General features: G+C 46.1%; 1 protein-coding gene across 1 annotated transcript; it reads left to right on the top strand.

Annotated features, from left to right (window-relative positions):
• The first annotated feature begins 110 nt into the window (after window positions 1-110).
• Window positions 111-14,715, top strand: REST (RE1 silencing transcription factor). The gene is made up of 3 exons (XM_085310789.1): window positions 111-1,083; window positions 6,545-6,628; window positions 9,403-14,715. Exons 1-3 carry the CDS (start codon window positions 183-185, stop codon window positions 11,106-11,108), a joined length of 2,691 nt encoding a protein of 896 aa, XP_085166915.1. The 5' UTR covers window positions 111-182; the 3' UTR covers window positions 11,109-14,715.
• Window positions 14,716-15,296: the final 581 nt, after the last annotated feature.

Here is a 15,296-nt window from a genome sequence, read left to right as displayed (position 1 = left end):
CTGGAGATCTGCCACCGCCACCCCACCCCGGGAGGGTTTCACCCAGGTTTGCCACCCCGCAGGTGGCACTGAGCAGATGACGCCCCCTTTTTTTTATTTATTTCTCCCCCCCGATTAATTATTATTAATTATTTCTTCACGCCACGGGCGCTCTTTTTCTCTGTTTCAGCAGGATTGCTGCTATGGCGACTCAGGTGCTGGGGCAGTCCGGTGGGAACGGCCTGTTTCCCGGCGGCGCCGGCATCGGCATGGCGCTGTCTAACGACATGTACGACTTGCACGACCTCTCCAAAGCGGAGCTGGCAGCTCCTCAGCTCATTATGTTGGCAAACGTGGCCTTGACGGGAGAAGTGAACGGCAACTGCTGCGACTACCTGGTCGGGGAGGAGAGGCAGATGGCTGAACTGACGACGGTGGGGGACAGCAACTTCTCCGACAGTGATGGAGAGGGCATGGAAGACACCCGAGCTGTGGAGAGCGACCGTGAGGCGCCCGAAAACGTGGAATTAAGCTCTCTTGAGGTTCCTAGTGTGGACACCCAAGATGCGGTTGCTTGCTCCGCTCCTGAAGCTCCCAGCGCAGACAAAGATGTCCCACTGGAAGCACCAGGTACTCCAGAAAGCACGGAGGACAAGTGCAAGAGCTTGAAGAGCAAGCCGTTTCGTTGTAAGCCGTGCCAGTACGAGGCGGAGTCCGAAGAGGAGTTCGTGCATCATATCAGGGTTCACAGCGCGAAGAAATTCTTTGTGGAAGAAAACGCAGAGAAGCAAGCCCAGGTCAAGGAGTTTGATTCCTGCAGCACCGAAGAGGTGGATTTCTCTAAGGGCCCGATCCGTTGTGATCGTTGTGGCTATAACACTAACAGATACGATCACTATCTGGCTCACTTGAAACACCACAACAAAGCGGGAGAAAACGAGAGAGTCTACAAGTGTACCATATGCACTTATACTACCGTCAGTGAATATCACTGGAAGAAACACCTAAGAAATCATTTTCCCAGGAAAGTCTATACCTGCTCACAATGCTCCTATTTTTCAGACAGGAAGAACAACTATATTCAACATATTCGAACTCACACGGGTAAGTTTTTGTGCTTTTGGGTTGGTTTTTGGGGTTTTTTTTTGGTTTGTTTTGGATTTAAATATGATACGGGTGCCGGAACACTGATGAATGGTGAAAACCAAGGCTCTTGTTATGTGCAAACCTATTGCAACCTGCCCAGGTTCTGTGCTCTCCTGTTCTGCTCAGYGCTACCGGGTTACTGCCCCATGGAAGTGTGTTTGGTTTGAGCTCCGCTCTGGAATCTGAGGGACCTGGGAAAACCTCTCAAGTGTCAAAAGGCCCAAGAGGAGATGGAGAGCGCTGTGTCCAYCCTGCTCAGTACTTTTAAACGGCCTCTTACGAAGAGGGCTTGACAGTGCGTGCGTGTGATGAGTTTCAGGGCCTGCAATGTGAAAGGCTGCACAACCCTCTCCCATCTGCAAAGCCAGAGGAAAGGTTGAATGGATTTCCCTTGGCACGCACAGGCCCCATTTTTCGGAGGTCTCCATCCCTGCAGTAGCCAGAAGAAGTAGATGYGTACTTCTGTTGGCCTATGGGAAGCCCTCAGGGGGGACTTCAGCTTGATTTCCTGTCGTCTGCTGATGTTGGTTTGTGATCACAAGAAAAAGTGCGGGGCCCCTTTCTACTCTGATTAATACTGAGCGGCCTCGGAGGACCTTCAGTGGGGCAGCCCRGAGTAGAGGAGAGCCTGGCCAGCCTCTTACACGGGGCCGGGGTGGCGGGGGGAGAGGGGGTCGTGCAGCGTGTAGCCAGCTTGAGACTCCTTCAGAGCCAAAGGCTAAAATCTGCGCGGGGGATCTGTGAGCGTGTTCGCTCGGGGGGCAACGAGGTACAGTCGTTTCACCTCCCCGTCTGCTTTCGTGACGGAGGAGTCGCGGAAGACTCCTGTACCTCTTTCTCACAGCTTGTGAGCAGCTTTAATTCGCACCTTGTTGGGAGCGGACTCGCTGGAGAATCGCTCCGTTGGGAGCCGCGCTCGGTCGCGCCAGCGGCGCGAGCGGTTTTGAGGCTTTCGGCTCWGCTCTCTGCAGCTGTTTGGAAGGGAAGGGCTGGACTCCGGAGGCCTCTGGGCCGGGACCGAGCTGCAGTGTGGCGGAACATGTGGAGGAGTTCCTGTTGTGCCGCCGTGCTTGGCGGCTGCTTTGCTGAGGGGTTTTGGTGGTGGTGGGGAGGGGGTTCTGTTTGGGTTTTTAGTATGTTGAAACGTACTTTTCTCTTTATAATAATCATGTGCTGTGTTCAGCTTAAAAATCAGTTTTCTCTTAAATATTTTCCTTARCAAAAAAACCTCAACAAAGATATTTTGTAAGAGGTGTTATGAAAATGGTGTGTTTTATCTTGCATTTTCTTTTTCCTTTGTGGGTGTCTTTGGTAGGTYAACAGGAGAGAGAGAGCAGGTAAAAATGACAAAATAGTGTGAGAAAACTTTTATCATCCCAAGATCTTGGGACCAAGTGGGAGCCCGGGCGGTGGTGCCTGTCAGTTTTACATTTGTCTCGACTTCAAATTCACTCCCACTTGTGTGTGGACATAACATTAGGTTCCCACTGGGATCTCTAAAAGCTCTCCTTGAGTTTTACGTGCTAAGGGCACCCACTCTGAACCCACGATTGCTCAGGAAGCGCTGCTTCTGGAGCCAGGCCATGCAGGGCAATAACCACAACTGCCTGCAAAGCTGCGCAGAGAAATCRGTGAGCGAAACAGTGTCCAGGACCCGGCTTACATCCCAGAGCGCCGGCCCTGGCAGGGGGTGCCTTGCAGTTGGGAGTCACTGCTAGGTGTTTTGAACTGACAAGTGCTTGTTGCATTTTTTTTTTCTTTTTTCTCCTCGATCAGTTTGTATCAGTGAACCATATTTAAAAACAAACAAACAAAAAACCACCACCAACAAAAAAAAAAAAAAAACAGGCGTGTTAAACTATGTAGAACACTATCCAGTTCCTCTTTTCTCCTTTAAAAGTAGTGGTGAAGCCCAGGTTTCTGGTTCTTTGGTCGTGTCTTTAATTGTTTTAATTACATTGAAATGAGCAGTTATGAGATTTCAGCACTTTTTCGTTCTTCTCCAGTAGCTGCTTTCTTTGCTAGCTCTTAACTTGTTAGTTAACTTGTTAGTTAAGAGCTACAGTGATAGATCTTTCAGTCAGTTCTTGCTTGGTTAAAAACCTTTTGTATATGTTAGGAGACTCATTTGGGAAGATGCCTTCTTTGCAATAATGCTGATTTTGTGGGGGAGGGTGTTAATGCAAAAGGAAGAGTATTTGAAGAACAAATAAGCTACTGGCAAGTATGTTTACCCACCAGGCTAAACAGTTGCTGCTGGTACTAGTGCTTAGTTTTTTTGCCTTAAGAATCCCAGYGGGCATTTAATAGTCAGAAGTGTTTGTAGGCTGTTAACATAGCAGTACCGAAATTAAAAAAAAAAAAAAAAACTCTGGCCAATACTGAAATATCTTTGGATTATGGTTTTCTCACTTAAGTGAGTGCCCCATACGTGTTCCTTATTTTCTTCCTATTTTATGGATTCACATTGCTGAAGAGAAAATTGCAACTGTTTATTTCTGAAGTTTCTTGGTTGCGAATAGGGTTTATAATTTTGGATAGATATATTTTTCCCTCTCTCTCTTTCTTTCATCTTTTTATTTTTCTTTTTTTTTCCCCTCCCTTCCCTTGTTCCTCTCTGTGCTGTGTTTGAGCCGTCCGGTTTTCCCGAAACACTGACTCCRCAGAGAGCTGTTCTGCGGGATCAGATGCGCTGCTGCTGTCGMTGAAAGGCAGAGCCTGTTTTCTCCCTGCATCCTGGGACTTGCTGATTCAGCTCACTAAGAAGGCGGAAAATTATTCCTTTCTTGCTCCCAGGCTTGGTTTAGCGAGGTCCCGTGCGGCCGGGAGYGGGGAAGGGGGCTCTGAGCTGGTGCCGTGCGCGGCGGGAGACGGCGTGTGCCCTCCGCGCGCGCCGGGACCGTGGGAAGGCAGGCGGAGGTTGTCCGCTTGCTTCCTGCTGTGGATGCCTGCGCTGTCCGCGGGTGCCCATAAGCCTGCAAGATCCCTTGCAGCTTTGTGTTGGTAAATATAGGGGGGGGATCTTGGGTGGAGGGATGGTTTCGAGACCCTGCGGGTAGCGATAACCTTGTCTGCTGGGAAAGCTGCCGCAGGAGGAGCCTGTCCACGGCCTCCGGAGATGGCTGGAGACCTCCGGGCTGTTCCCTTCCTCGGCTGACGGGGTGCAAAGGCCCCCGTGGATCGGAGCCGGAGCATCTTGGACTTGACTCCACTCATCAGACGTGTCAGACCAAGTGTGAACATGATTTACTCCCACCAGCTATCCACGCTGCTGCTAATGGGCCTGTACTTAGTGTGAAGCAGTGCCATATTGTCCCCCCTATTTTTTTTTTTATTTTTCTTAGCCTTTACAAGTTAAAAACAATCTCGAGAAAACTTAAAACTGCCTGAAAATCACTTGCAGGGCCGTACAGATAAGGCCTCCACTTCAGGGAGTCCTAGTCTTGGAGAGTCGGTTTTTATTTTGGTCTGTTGTAGGAGCTCTCTCCTGCTTGCAACTGTGCTGGAAGTTTCGCAGAAGCAGTTTGGTTTGGAGGAGACAGAGCTTTAAATAACATTAGAAGAAAAGCTTTAACAAAGATCTTAAATCTGTTTACAGACATCAGCCTGTCTGGTCATTTCCATAGAGTTAAGTGTCTACTTAAGCTTTTGCTAGATTGGGGCTTATTCTTTAGTGTCTCRTGGAAAGTTTTTTTTCCTAGTTTGTTTGCATATAACGAGCTTGTAAAATTACAATAAAGATCCTCTGGGAAGTAGCATTTCATAAAACAACCCTTACAATGTAGTCATACATCTAATTCTCAAGTGGCAGTAACATATATTTTAAATTAGTTGCATTCATCATACTTTAAATCTAGTAGGTTTAGTTGCAGTATAGAAAGTATCTAAAAAAATCCCATTTCTGTGTTCTTAAAGTTGTAGGTAACATTAAAGATACAAGATGTCAGGTACTGGGAAGAAGGCATGACTGAATATTCAAGGACCTTTGGCCACATATTTTCAGACTGTAAAGAGTCATTTAAAAACACAACCGGTTCTTTATAACAAAAGGCCTACCTCTCCTTTGTACTTGACTTAATTTTATTCTGCGTATGGCACCAGTCTCCTGTCTCCTCTTAACTGGAGGAAGGGGGGGGTTGCAGTTGTTGGGGGGAATATTCCTTTAAGCTGCTGATCTAATCAAGAGTGATAGTCTAAGTGAATTGAGGGGAGGAAGAAATGTGGGATTAGTCTGCATGACAAAGACTTTGCTCCTCCTGCTAGACCGGCAAAGGCTTGCAGCAGCGGAGCCTCGCTTCTTGTACAGRCAGATGCCGGGCTTTCGCTGACATCCAGGTCTCGGTGGTTTGGAGACTACTGATGTAGCAAAATGCTGCAGCGCGGCGCTGACCCTCACTGGAATAAATATTACAGATGAACACTTCTGCCTTCCCAGCCTCACTTCCATCCCCTGTTGGGTGTATCCACGKTAGACTAAAAAGTGTCTTTGCGACTGTAGGGGAGATAAGGCAGCCTAGATCTTTCAGATCAAACTGTTTGGGGTAAACACTCCGGGACTTATCTGGACCTGCCTAACAGATGTTAATTCTATAACTGTCTGCCTTTATTTGGGGCTTGTCTTCACTTGAAAAGGGTTTTCAAGTATCATTGTACTGATAGTTACTAGCTAACTGTTTTCCTTGTGGAAACCTGCTTTACAACAGGCTCGTTTCCATTCTCCAGACACAACAACTCTGCAGGCAAAAGGATCCGAGTCTTCAAAATGTTGCTGCCGCTCTTGAGCTTTTGCTGGCAGTGTAGTTTCACTGAGCAGGGCATCATGTTTTGCCACACCCCAGGCTATTTTCATTCTGCCAATAAAGCTTCGGAAGTGCAGTCCCAGCCTCTATCTGTGCTTGTATTCTGGCAAATGCAAGTGTGATCTGAAAGAGTGGTTGCTTCTCCCCCCTTAATCTGAATTAAATGTAGAGGTTTCAGGTAAGGTGTTACATAAGGCAAGAACATACGGGGTTTCCTGTGGGTGCATATCATTTCTTGTATCTCTTCTGAGTGCTGGCAGAAGTAGCCTGGTGAARTCAGCTTTGGTGGCTTAGGACTTTCCAAAAGTGGTTGTCCTCGCCACTCTTGCCTGAGGTTACTGTCCGACCCCAGCTGGACGCGGTACGTGGATACATGAACGTGCCTCTCGCGTGCTCTGCCCCTTTGCTGCCCTCATTTGTAAGACATGACATGTTGCACTGGTCTGGCCAAGGTACGTGCTTCTCACTGTGGTCCTTTGCTGAGAGACGATGTGCCCTCTGTCTCAGAAATACAACTTGAGGATCTAGCGAGGGTCYGTGATGGCCTCATGCGTATGGCTTGGTAATCGAAAGTGAGAATCAGCTGTATTCTGGTGACTAATCTGCTGTTTGTTTCACAGGAGAGCGGCCCTATCAATGTGCTATGTGTCCCTACTCCAGCTCTCAGAAGACCCATTTGACCAGGCACATGCGCACTCACTCAGGTTGGTACGAAGCAGCAGCGGCGTGACTCGGGAAAGGGGGGAGCGGTTCAAGGCAAACAGCTCATCACATTTGGCCTGAGCTTCAGCTCCTGTTGTTACAGTTAGGTTGTCCTTGCCTGCCTTGAGCTTTACCGCAAGTTGGAAGTGGGGTAACGTGGGCTGCAGAGCAGCAAGTCTTTCAACACAGGGGTTGGAGACGGGCGCTGTGTTAGATCATTAAATGAGACAGTTTTCCTCAGATGTCGTTTTAATCTTACTGTCAGACTTCCTTCCCTTAGTGAAGGAGTTTGAGAAGTGGATGGAAAAGGCTAAAGAAATGCTAAATGTTGGTTAAAACAAGTGATAATGGAGGAGTATCTTTCTTTTCCCTTTGCTTTCCGAGATGTATTCTGGGTTTCAGAGGCTACTTTGGGCCTCAGCGTGTCCTACAAGCAGGTATAACATTGTGGTGACGTAGAGGCAGATCCCTCCCTTCTGTCTGCTGCCGTAACTCACTGCGAATCAGGGAAGCTGGAAAAGTTTTGAGCAGCTGAGAATCTCTTCTGAAACATCTGCAGTCTCGTCTAGAGACTATGAGGAAACCCTTAGCTTAGTACTACAAAGAGAAGCAAAATAGGATCTGCTTGTTGCAAGGAGACGCAGAGGAGGAATGAGCAGGCTCAGAGGGTGCTTACGCGTGATTCAGCCCAGTGGGACTACAAGCCAATTTAGCAATTTTTATTAGCTTTTATTTCTTGTCTTTGTTCATAAAGCTCTGCCCGTGATGTTACGGCCATCTCCTGCTCTTTCTCCTGTGACTTTTTTTTTTCTTTTTAATGATATAAGAGCTGTTACAGCGTAGGAGCAGCAGGCAGAAGTACACCTGTGCCTTGTGAGCCCCTTAGGAAAGCCTCAGACAGATCTCAGTCCATGCTCGTCTTTTGCTAGTGTCTGGATTGACACTAGCAAAAGAATTCACACTAACTAAGAATTCACAAGGTGAATTCTTATGCCTAGTAGACAGTGGTGAGAACCTCCCAAACAGTAATGGTTTCGGTTTCAGGAGTTGAGGCTTTTAATTGAAATCAGAAGACAATTTTAACTGTTTGGAGCGGGGGTTTGGAGCCATTAAAAATAACCAGCTCTAAGATGGCATACCAGTATTTTGGTTTGAGAACTTTCAAATGAAACGTTCTGCCCTCAGAAATGAAAATCATTTTTGGCTGAACCTCCTGGGCTAAGTGTGAAATTGCAAAAACGATTTGGTGTACCCCGAACGTCAGTTCTKAGTTTAGAAACTCTTTCCAGAACATCCTCTCCTCCACTTGTCTGTGCAGAGAAATCTAAAATCTGAAAGAGGTGAAGAGTGTGATTTGCCCTTGATCCTGGACTCGAAGGTCAGGGAGGGAAGGTGGGCATGAGCCTTGTTGACAAAAATGGGAGTACTCGTGGGACTCTTGCTCTCGGGGGTGTTTTATCACCGGCTCTCATAACTCCTGTTGCCCATTTTGCCCCGTTGCCAAGGCAATCTAACCTCTTCTGTGGCAGTTTCTGTGCAACTTCTAGACTCCTGCAGTTCACAGCCTGGTCTTTTAAAGCAAACCGGTGCTGATTGCAGCTTTCTTGGAGTRTCAGGCTGTGAACTGCAGTGTTTTAGAGGCTGCTTCACAGCTGCAGCTGTCGTCTTAGCCATCCTGGTGCACATGATCTCTGCTTATGCAGCAAGAACCCTGGATTTAGTAGAGGCACAAACTCACGTACAGCCTTTGAGTTACCCTGTTGCACTACAGTCTTAGCAACTGCCTCTGAGCATTTTATCTCGTAACATGGAGCTGATCCGTGAAGTGTAGGTGATAGAGGTTCATCCCTGGGGGAGGGGTACGGTATCTGTTCCAGCGTAGTCCTTAAGGGCTAAAATTGTGGAAAGGGGACGAGAAACAGGGGAGAAAGGAAAGAAAATAGGCTGAAGGTGATGGGCAACCAGCATAATCCTGCATTAAATAGCAAAGAGATGCTTTAATTCTTGAATGGGAAGCTGGTTCTGCTGCAGCAGCATGTGCTGAGCAGAGCACTTCCAGGAGCACTTCTGCGAGAGTTGTTGCGAAAATGTAAATGCATATTTCAGTAGCAACATGATGGCTTTGGACTGGAGGCGGTTGGCTTGCCAAGAGTAGCCGGCAGCCAACACACCACATGCTTAATACGCCATAATTCAGTTTGCTGAGTTTTTCATTTCAAATGTTATCAGAGGTAAAGATCATCTGAGCAGTGTATGTTTTTTCACATGCTTTGTTTTTTTGCTAGCTTATTTTCCCTCGCTTCCTTTTCAATGCAAACATGAAGTATGCTAAATTTGTGTAAAGTTGGACTTTTTTGAAACCTGTGTGTGAAACTGCTATTCATCAAATGTTAATTTCCGTTTTTCTACAATGCATTCAATGGACCAGTTGGGTATGGATTCCATTTGCTAATATTACTGTAGAGAGATCTCTGCCGGTATGTATGCATAGCCAGAACCTGTGACGTTGTTACTGCTTGTTTGGTTGTGGATCCCCTTCCTCCCAACCCTTGCCCCTTCTCTCTCTTTTTTCTTTTTGTATATTTTTTGTTGTGTCTTGTGAACGTGTTTGTGATTTGTGGATTCCTCATACTGACTTTATTTAATTTTAAAGGCGCATGGAGAAATTTCGTTTTCCTTTCCCCCTCTATTTATCTGTATTAGCGGGAAGCAATTTTTTTTTTCCCCCTCTGTGCTGAATAATCACCAGCATTCCCTTCCACCCCTCCTTCCACAGGTGAGAAGCCGTTCAAATGTGATCAGTGCAGCTAYGTGGCCTCCAACCAGCACGAAGTAACTCGTCACGCGAGGCAGGTTCACAACGGGCCAAAGCCCCTGACTTGCCCACACTGTGACTACAAAACAGCTGACCGCAGCAATTTCAAAAAGCACGTCGAGCTCCACATTAATCCACGCCAGTTCCTCTGCCCCGTTTGTGATTACGCGGCGTCTAAAAAATGTAACCTGCAGTATCACATCAAATCCAGGCATCCCGATTGTTCTGACATCACCATGGATGTTTCAAAAGTGAAGCTACGGACTAAAAAGAGCGAGGCTGATTTTTCTGAGGGCATTAACGACAAAGCGGAGAAGGAACAAACGAAAGGGGATTCGGCCGCAAAGAAAACCGAGAAGACGGTGAAAGTGGAGAAAAAAGAGAATTTGGCGAAGGAAAAGAAGCCAACGAGCAATGTTTGTGCAGGCCAGGTGACAACCAGGAGTCGGAAATCAGCTTCAGAAAACAAGGAGGTGGATATTAAAACTGAGAAAAATATTGAGAAACCATGTAAAACTAAGAAGACCAAAAGAAAGGCAGAGGCTGAAGTAACTTCCTCAAAGGAAGAGCCTGAAAACGACGCCTCAGCAGTAACAAAAAAGAAAAAGAAAGTGGAAACTAAACCCAGAGATTGCCAGGAAGCTCAAAAGAGTGATATTGCACCAGAGGAGGAGCCTAAAAAGCAGAATGCTTGCCTTAAGAAAAACAGAAAAAAGAAAGCTCTGAAAAACAAGCACAGTAAGAAAAGCAGTAAGCCTGATCAGGAGAAGATCGAGGAAGAGGAGAACGCAGAAGAGTGTCCCTCTACAGAAGAGGAAGGGTGCGCGAAGCCCGGCRGTCAGGGCAGCAGCCAGGAGGAGCAAGACGCGGCCGACGGGGCGGCGTTGGACGACGTCGGCGGTCGTGCCCCCAAGGGGGAGAGCTCCGATCCCGGCGGAGGCTGCGCGCAGGAGCCAGCGCAGCTTTGCTTGCCGCCTCGAGACGCGAACATGGAGGCCGAGGGAGAAGACCAAGAAGAACCTGCCGCAGCAGAAGACGACAAAGACGCTACTAGCGAAAAGGAGGAGGAGAAAGAGGCAGGAGAAGGGCAAGACGCGGGCTCTGAGGAAGCTCCCGGCGCGGCGTCTTCTGAACAGAGCTTGGATTTGCCCATGGAGGTTTCGCCGGCTCCGGCACCCGAGACGGAGCGGGAGGAAACGCGCGTGGCGGGAGCCGCGAGCAACGCGGACCCGCTGGACCTCGCTACGACGCGCCCGCCAGCGACGGAGCCGGCGGGAGACGCCGTGCCGGCCCCCGCGCCCCCAGAGGGGTCTGCGCAGAGCCGTACCGCAGCTCTGGACTTGCCGCCTCCGGGTAACACAGCAGTGAACGAATCTCAGGAGATGGAGGAGGACGAGGGTATCCACAGCCACGAGGGCAGCGACATCAGTGACAACGTATCGGAAGGAAGTGACGATTCAGGGTTAAACGGCGCTCGCTCCGTTCAGGAGGAAGCGAGCCCGAAGGCATCGCAGGGAGCCGCAGCCGCTGCCGCGGCGGCCAGCGAGAACTATGTGTGCATTTTTTGTGACCGCTCGTTTGACAAGGAAGGTGAATACAGCAAGCACCTCAATCGTCATTTAGTCAACGTGTATTATCTGGAGAAGGCAACGAAGGGGCAGGAGTAGAAACAGCTGTGGTTTGGGGGCACATTTATCTTCTTTTGTAAGATCTTATACAGCTTCTGTACAGATACTGTAGATTTTTTTTTTTAAGCACGGTTTGCTTTAATTAGCATCTGCGTTTTTTTTTGGAGTTGAAAATATTTTTGCCAACTTTTTGTGTAATGGTGAACTCAGCTGTTGGATCTCTCTGTTAGAGAAGGCAGGTCGGGTATACGAGGCAGTGTCCTGTGAAATCAGTGTAAGCTTCTAGTCTATTAGCTTACGCAATTATTTTCTAAATTGAGCTTTAGAAACCAGAGTGTAGCTACCCATACACAAGTGAGACGTTTATAGTACCATTGGCATTAGTTGCTTTTTTTTTCATTCTAGCAGCCAATTCTTTCCTCCTTTCTCTTTTTAGTTCTTAACGTGTCTTGGTGTTCGAAGCGTTAAACTACTCGGTGGTTTTTCTACCGGGAAGATAGCTTCTATTACATAAAAGAGCACTTTGTAAAACAAATCAAAGTTGGCTAGCAATGAACATAACTGTTGGAGATAATTGTAATTGTGAACGTACATTTCAGATCCCCTAAGCGTGAATGGCGAGCCAAAATCCGGGAGCAGTCCTTCCAACTTTTGATTGGAGAACCTCTATCTTGATTAATATCTTAATAACTATGCTGTGTAATGGGCTTTGTTGTGGGGGAGCAAGTTTGTTTGTTTTTTTAATTATTTTCTACTCTTCTTTTTTTTTGATTGTGCTTTAAGGGCTTAAAATATTGCACATTATGTTTTTGATTTTTTTACCTATGCAGTTTAATCCTTTAGGAATAGCGCTTGTGCAGTACGTGTACACTTTATATATGCATGTTTGGTTTTGTTTGTGTAAGCTTTTATTTTTATTTTGGAACATTCAGATTCGTTGCTTACCATGGGCCAGTTTTCTGTGATGCTCTTTCTGCAGGTTTTCTTGTTTTCATGGGGTATTATTAGCTGTGCATGAAATAATTGCTGAAATTACGAACTGTTTGGTTACGTATTTTTGACTAGCTTTAAAATTGTGTAGTTGGTGGGTAAAAGGATAGCAATGCAAGTTCAAAACACTATTTTGAATTGTAGTCATGACATTTTCGTAGGTTTTATCCCATGGAAATGCCACTTGTGATGGTTTTAATATGTATACAGAGTATGAATTGTAATTTATAATTTGGAATCGTCAGAAAGCAAAATATTCTCAGTGGAAATGGTCTGCAGATTTTGCAAGTCTAGATGATTTCTTTCCCCTTTTCATTTCAGTGGTGGACAGMAGTCAAACTTCATGAGCTAAAAAAWAATAATAATAGTAGTAATAGTAGTAGCACTGATGTAAGTATGGTTCATCAATATGTAACATCTCACGCACCAAAAAGAAAAAAAAACAAATAAAGATAAACCAACTGGTAAGCAACAAACCTGGCATTAAGAACTGTAGGAATTCCTGCTCCTTATTCATTCAAGTTGCAGTCGATAGGATCATCTTGCTTCCCTGCAGACAGAGAAACACGTAAGTGGTCAGACTGTGACCTCAGGTCTACGTGCAAGAAACGTCCTACCGGGAGTTTCTAATTCTGACCAGATTTCTCTTCTGGCACACAGAAACGTAAGAGAGTTTGCATGCCAGTGGCAGAACACAAACAAAATCCAAGCCAGGAAAGAAAGAAAGGAAAAGGAAAAAAAAAAAAAAGAAAAAGAAAAAAGCAAACTCCTCCAGTCCCATCAGTGCTGCAGAAGACTTTCTTTAGGTCCTTTCCAGTTGGAGCAGTGGGGGCAGCTTCTCCAGCTGTCAGCTCTAAAGAAGCAAATTTGGAGGCAGGTATYCTCTGGGGAGCCTGGAGTTGAGGAACTCGGTCAGTATTTGCCAAAGCACTTGATGGCAAGTACTCGCAAAGCAAGCGAGCTCCGGGATAAACTCCGTTCCTCTCGGCCGGACCCTGCACCGTCCTCGCGGCCGGCCGGACCCTCTGCCTTGAATGAATAGAGAACAAGAAYGCTACACTGCTTCGGGGCGAGATTGGTGATAGGAGGCCAAAGATTTGAGAGGGAGGGCATCCCTCGTGGCAGAAATAAATTGTATAGTGAGGGTTTTTTTTTGTTCGCTTGAATAGTGTTTGATCCTTACCTTGGCTGCGACAATCATTGTCAACTGAAGATCAAGTTGCAACTATATTTATGTTGAACGTTAAGAAAATAAATCTAGTTGAATTGTTTTTCTAAGCAACCGGTTGTAATAGTCATAGATGTATTTTTCCTTTTCTTGATAATAGTGTGTTTCCTTTGTATACAAGCGTTGCCACTGTTTTGTGAGCGATGAGAGCAGACGCTGGGAATTCCAGTATTATGTAGAGGTTTTATAGCTCCCTTCATATGCTTGCAAAGAGCCTTTTACCATCTCGCGAGAGACCTCAAGGACTTTAGCTATATTCAGATAAACTTGTGGACCGGCCTGGCTATTTTTGTTTGTTTTTTTATTTTATTTTATTTTAATGGAAATACGGTGTTGATTGACTTTGACTCTCTCGCTACGAGACGAACACAAAGGTATGGCTCTCTGAAACACGCTGCTGTACGTCGCTGTGAAGTGGTCGAGGCTCTAGTGCTTGATCGGACAAGAACTCTTGGGAGAGGACAGTGCTTCTGTTCAGCAGTGTTTCCTACCACAAGATTAGAAGCTGAGAATAAATTACTGAAACATTAAGAAGAAAAGTTGATCCTTTCAATTGGAAACCCTACCAGCAACGACATGAAATACCCAGTATCGGGGCGTAACTGCGTTGGAATTCTCCGTTTTGGCTTTTTAAAAGAACTAAAAGACCAAGATTTGGGAGTATGTTAAGGTAAGGCAGCAAATGTGTAACGTGTCTTGTGAACCTAACAACATTAGACATTGCTAATGCTGAATATTTGACGCAGGGTTTACAGGGTAGGTAACCCACCATGAGCAGTGGTCCCTTTAAACAGTGATTTCCCCCCCCCACCCCAGTATTTTTAAATTATCTTGCGTAGGTTTTGCCATTGCTAGCCTTTTCCCCGTTTCTTGGCGCCAGCACCTGTACGAGCGTTCAGTCTCCAGCACGTGGCCGGAAGGATTAGCGCAGCGATACCCCCGCGCTGCTTCTGCCCGTGTGGATCTCTGTACGCTCAAAATAACTGCCCCGAGACGTGATCTAGATGGGGGGGTAGCTAGGCATTTATAATTCACTGTATCGTAATTGCTATTTCTRGGTTGGGATGATCTAGGCCGGAATTTTTAGGCTTTTAAAAGAGTATTTAACAGCTGACAGGCCAGTTAGGATGCGGTAATGCCATCGATTTCAACAGATTTAATGTAGCTTAAAAGTATTAACCACCTTCGAGAGTCRTCCTGAATGGTGGTTGTGTAGATATGTGACTTGCATACAATATTAACAGAATCCAAATAGCTAATGGAATTGTTTTATGTGTATATATATTTCCCTCTAAAATTACACTAGCTAACAGACCTTTGTAAGCTGGCATGGAAACATGTTTATGATGTTTGGTTGCACCATATTTGATGCTTTTACAGTGCAATACTTGTATTCTCTGAATTAAACCAAAGGTAATGTTTTTTTCATGCTCTTTCTCTACTGTAGTGCATGACAGCCTTTTCTACTTTTGTAATAGATGTAAAACAAGCCAGATCATACATCCTGTTTTTACCTAAAACACGTATAAGTCTTTTGTCCAAAATGTAGTGTAAAGTTAAACTAAATTGCATTATATTAACCCTTACAAGTGTATTTTCCTAAGCATAGTTATGATTAAATAAACTTTATTAAGGAATTTGTGGCTTCCCTTTACCACTCATTAATGGCTATGCTTATCTAACAGCAGCAGCGCGAGCACTGGACAGAGCTCTTCGAGCCCAGCAAAGGCAGCAGGTGTCAAGCCAGCGTGGTCTTGCAGAGCCAGCGCCTAGATGCCACGTGCACCAGCTTGGTTGCAGACAGGGACAACGGCTCTGGAAACGTACTCATTTTCCATCTGTCCCGTGGCTGGAACATTACTTAGGTTTGCAGGTACACCAAAGTTTGGATCGAGCAAAGTTCGAGAACAGAAATGCCAGGGTCMTGATGGTTGGTTGGTTTGGTTTTAAAGCTTAGCAGTGCTGGCACAAGCAGACAGTCACAGGATAGGCAGGGAGAAGCTGTTTCT

This window comes from Rhea americana, unplaced genomic scaffold (genome assembly GCF_003343005.1).
Source record: "Rhea americana isolate MKP2758 unplaced genomic scaffold, rheAme1 scaffold_326, whole genome shotgun sequence".
NCBI lineage: Eukaryota > Metazoa > Chordata > Aves > Rheiformes > Rheidae > Rhea > Rhea americana.
The sequence above is the reverse complement of the archived record's forward strand: the minus strand, read 5'-3'. Positions and strand labels throughout refer to the sequence as shown.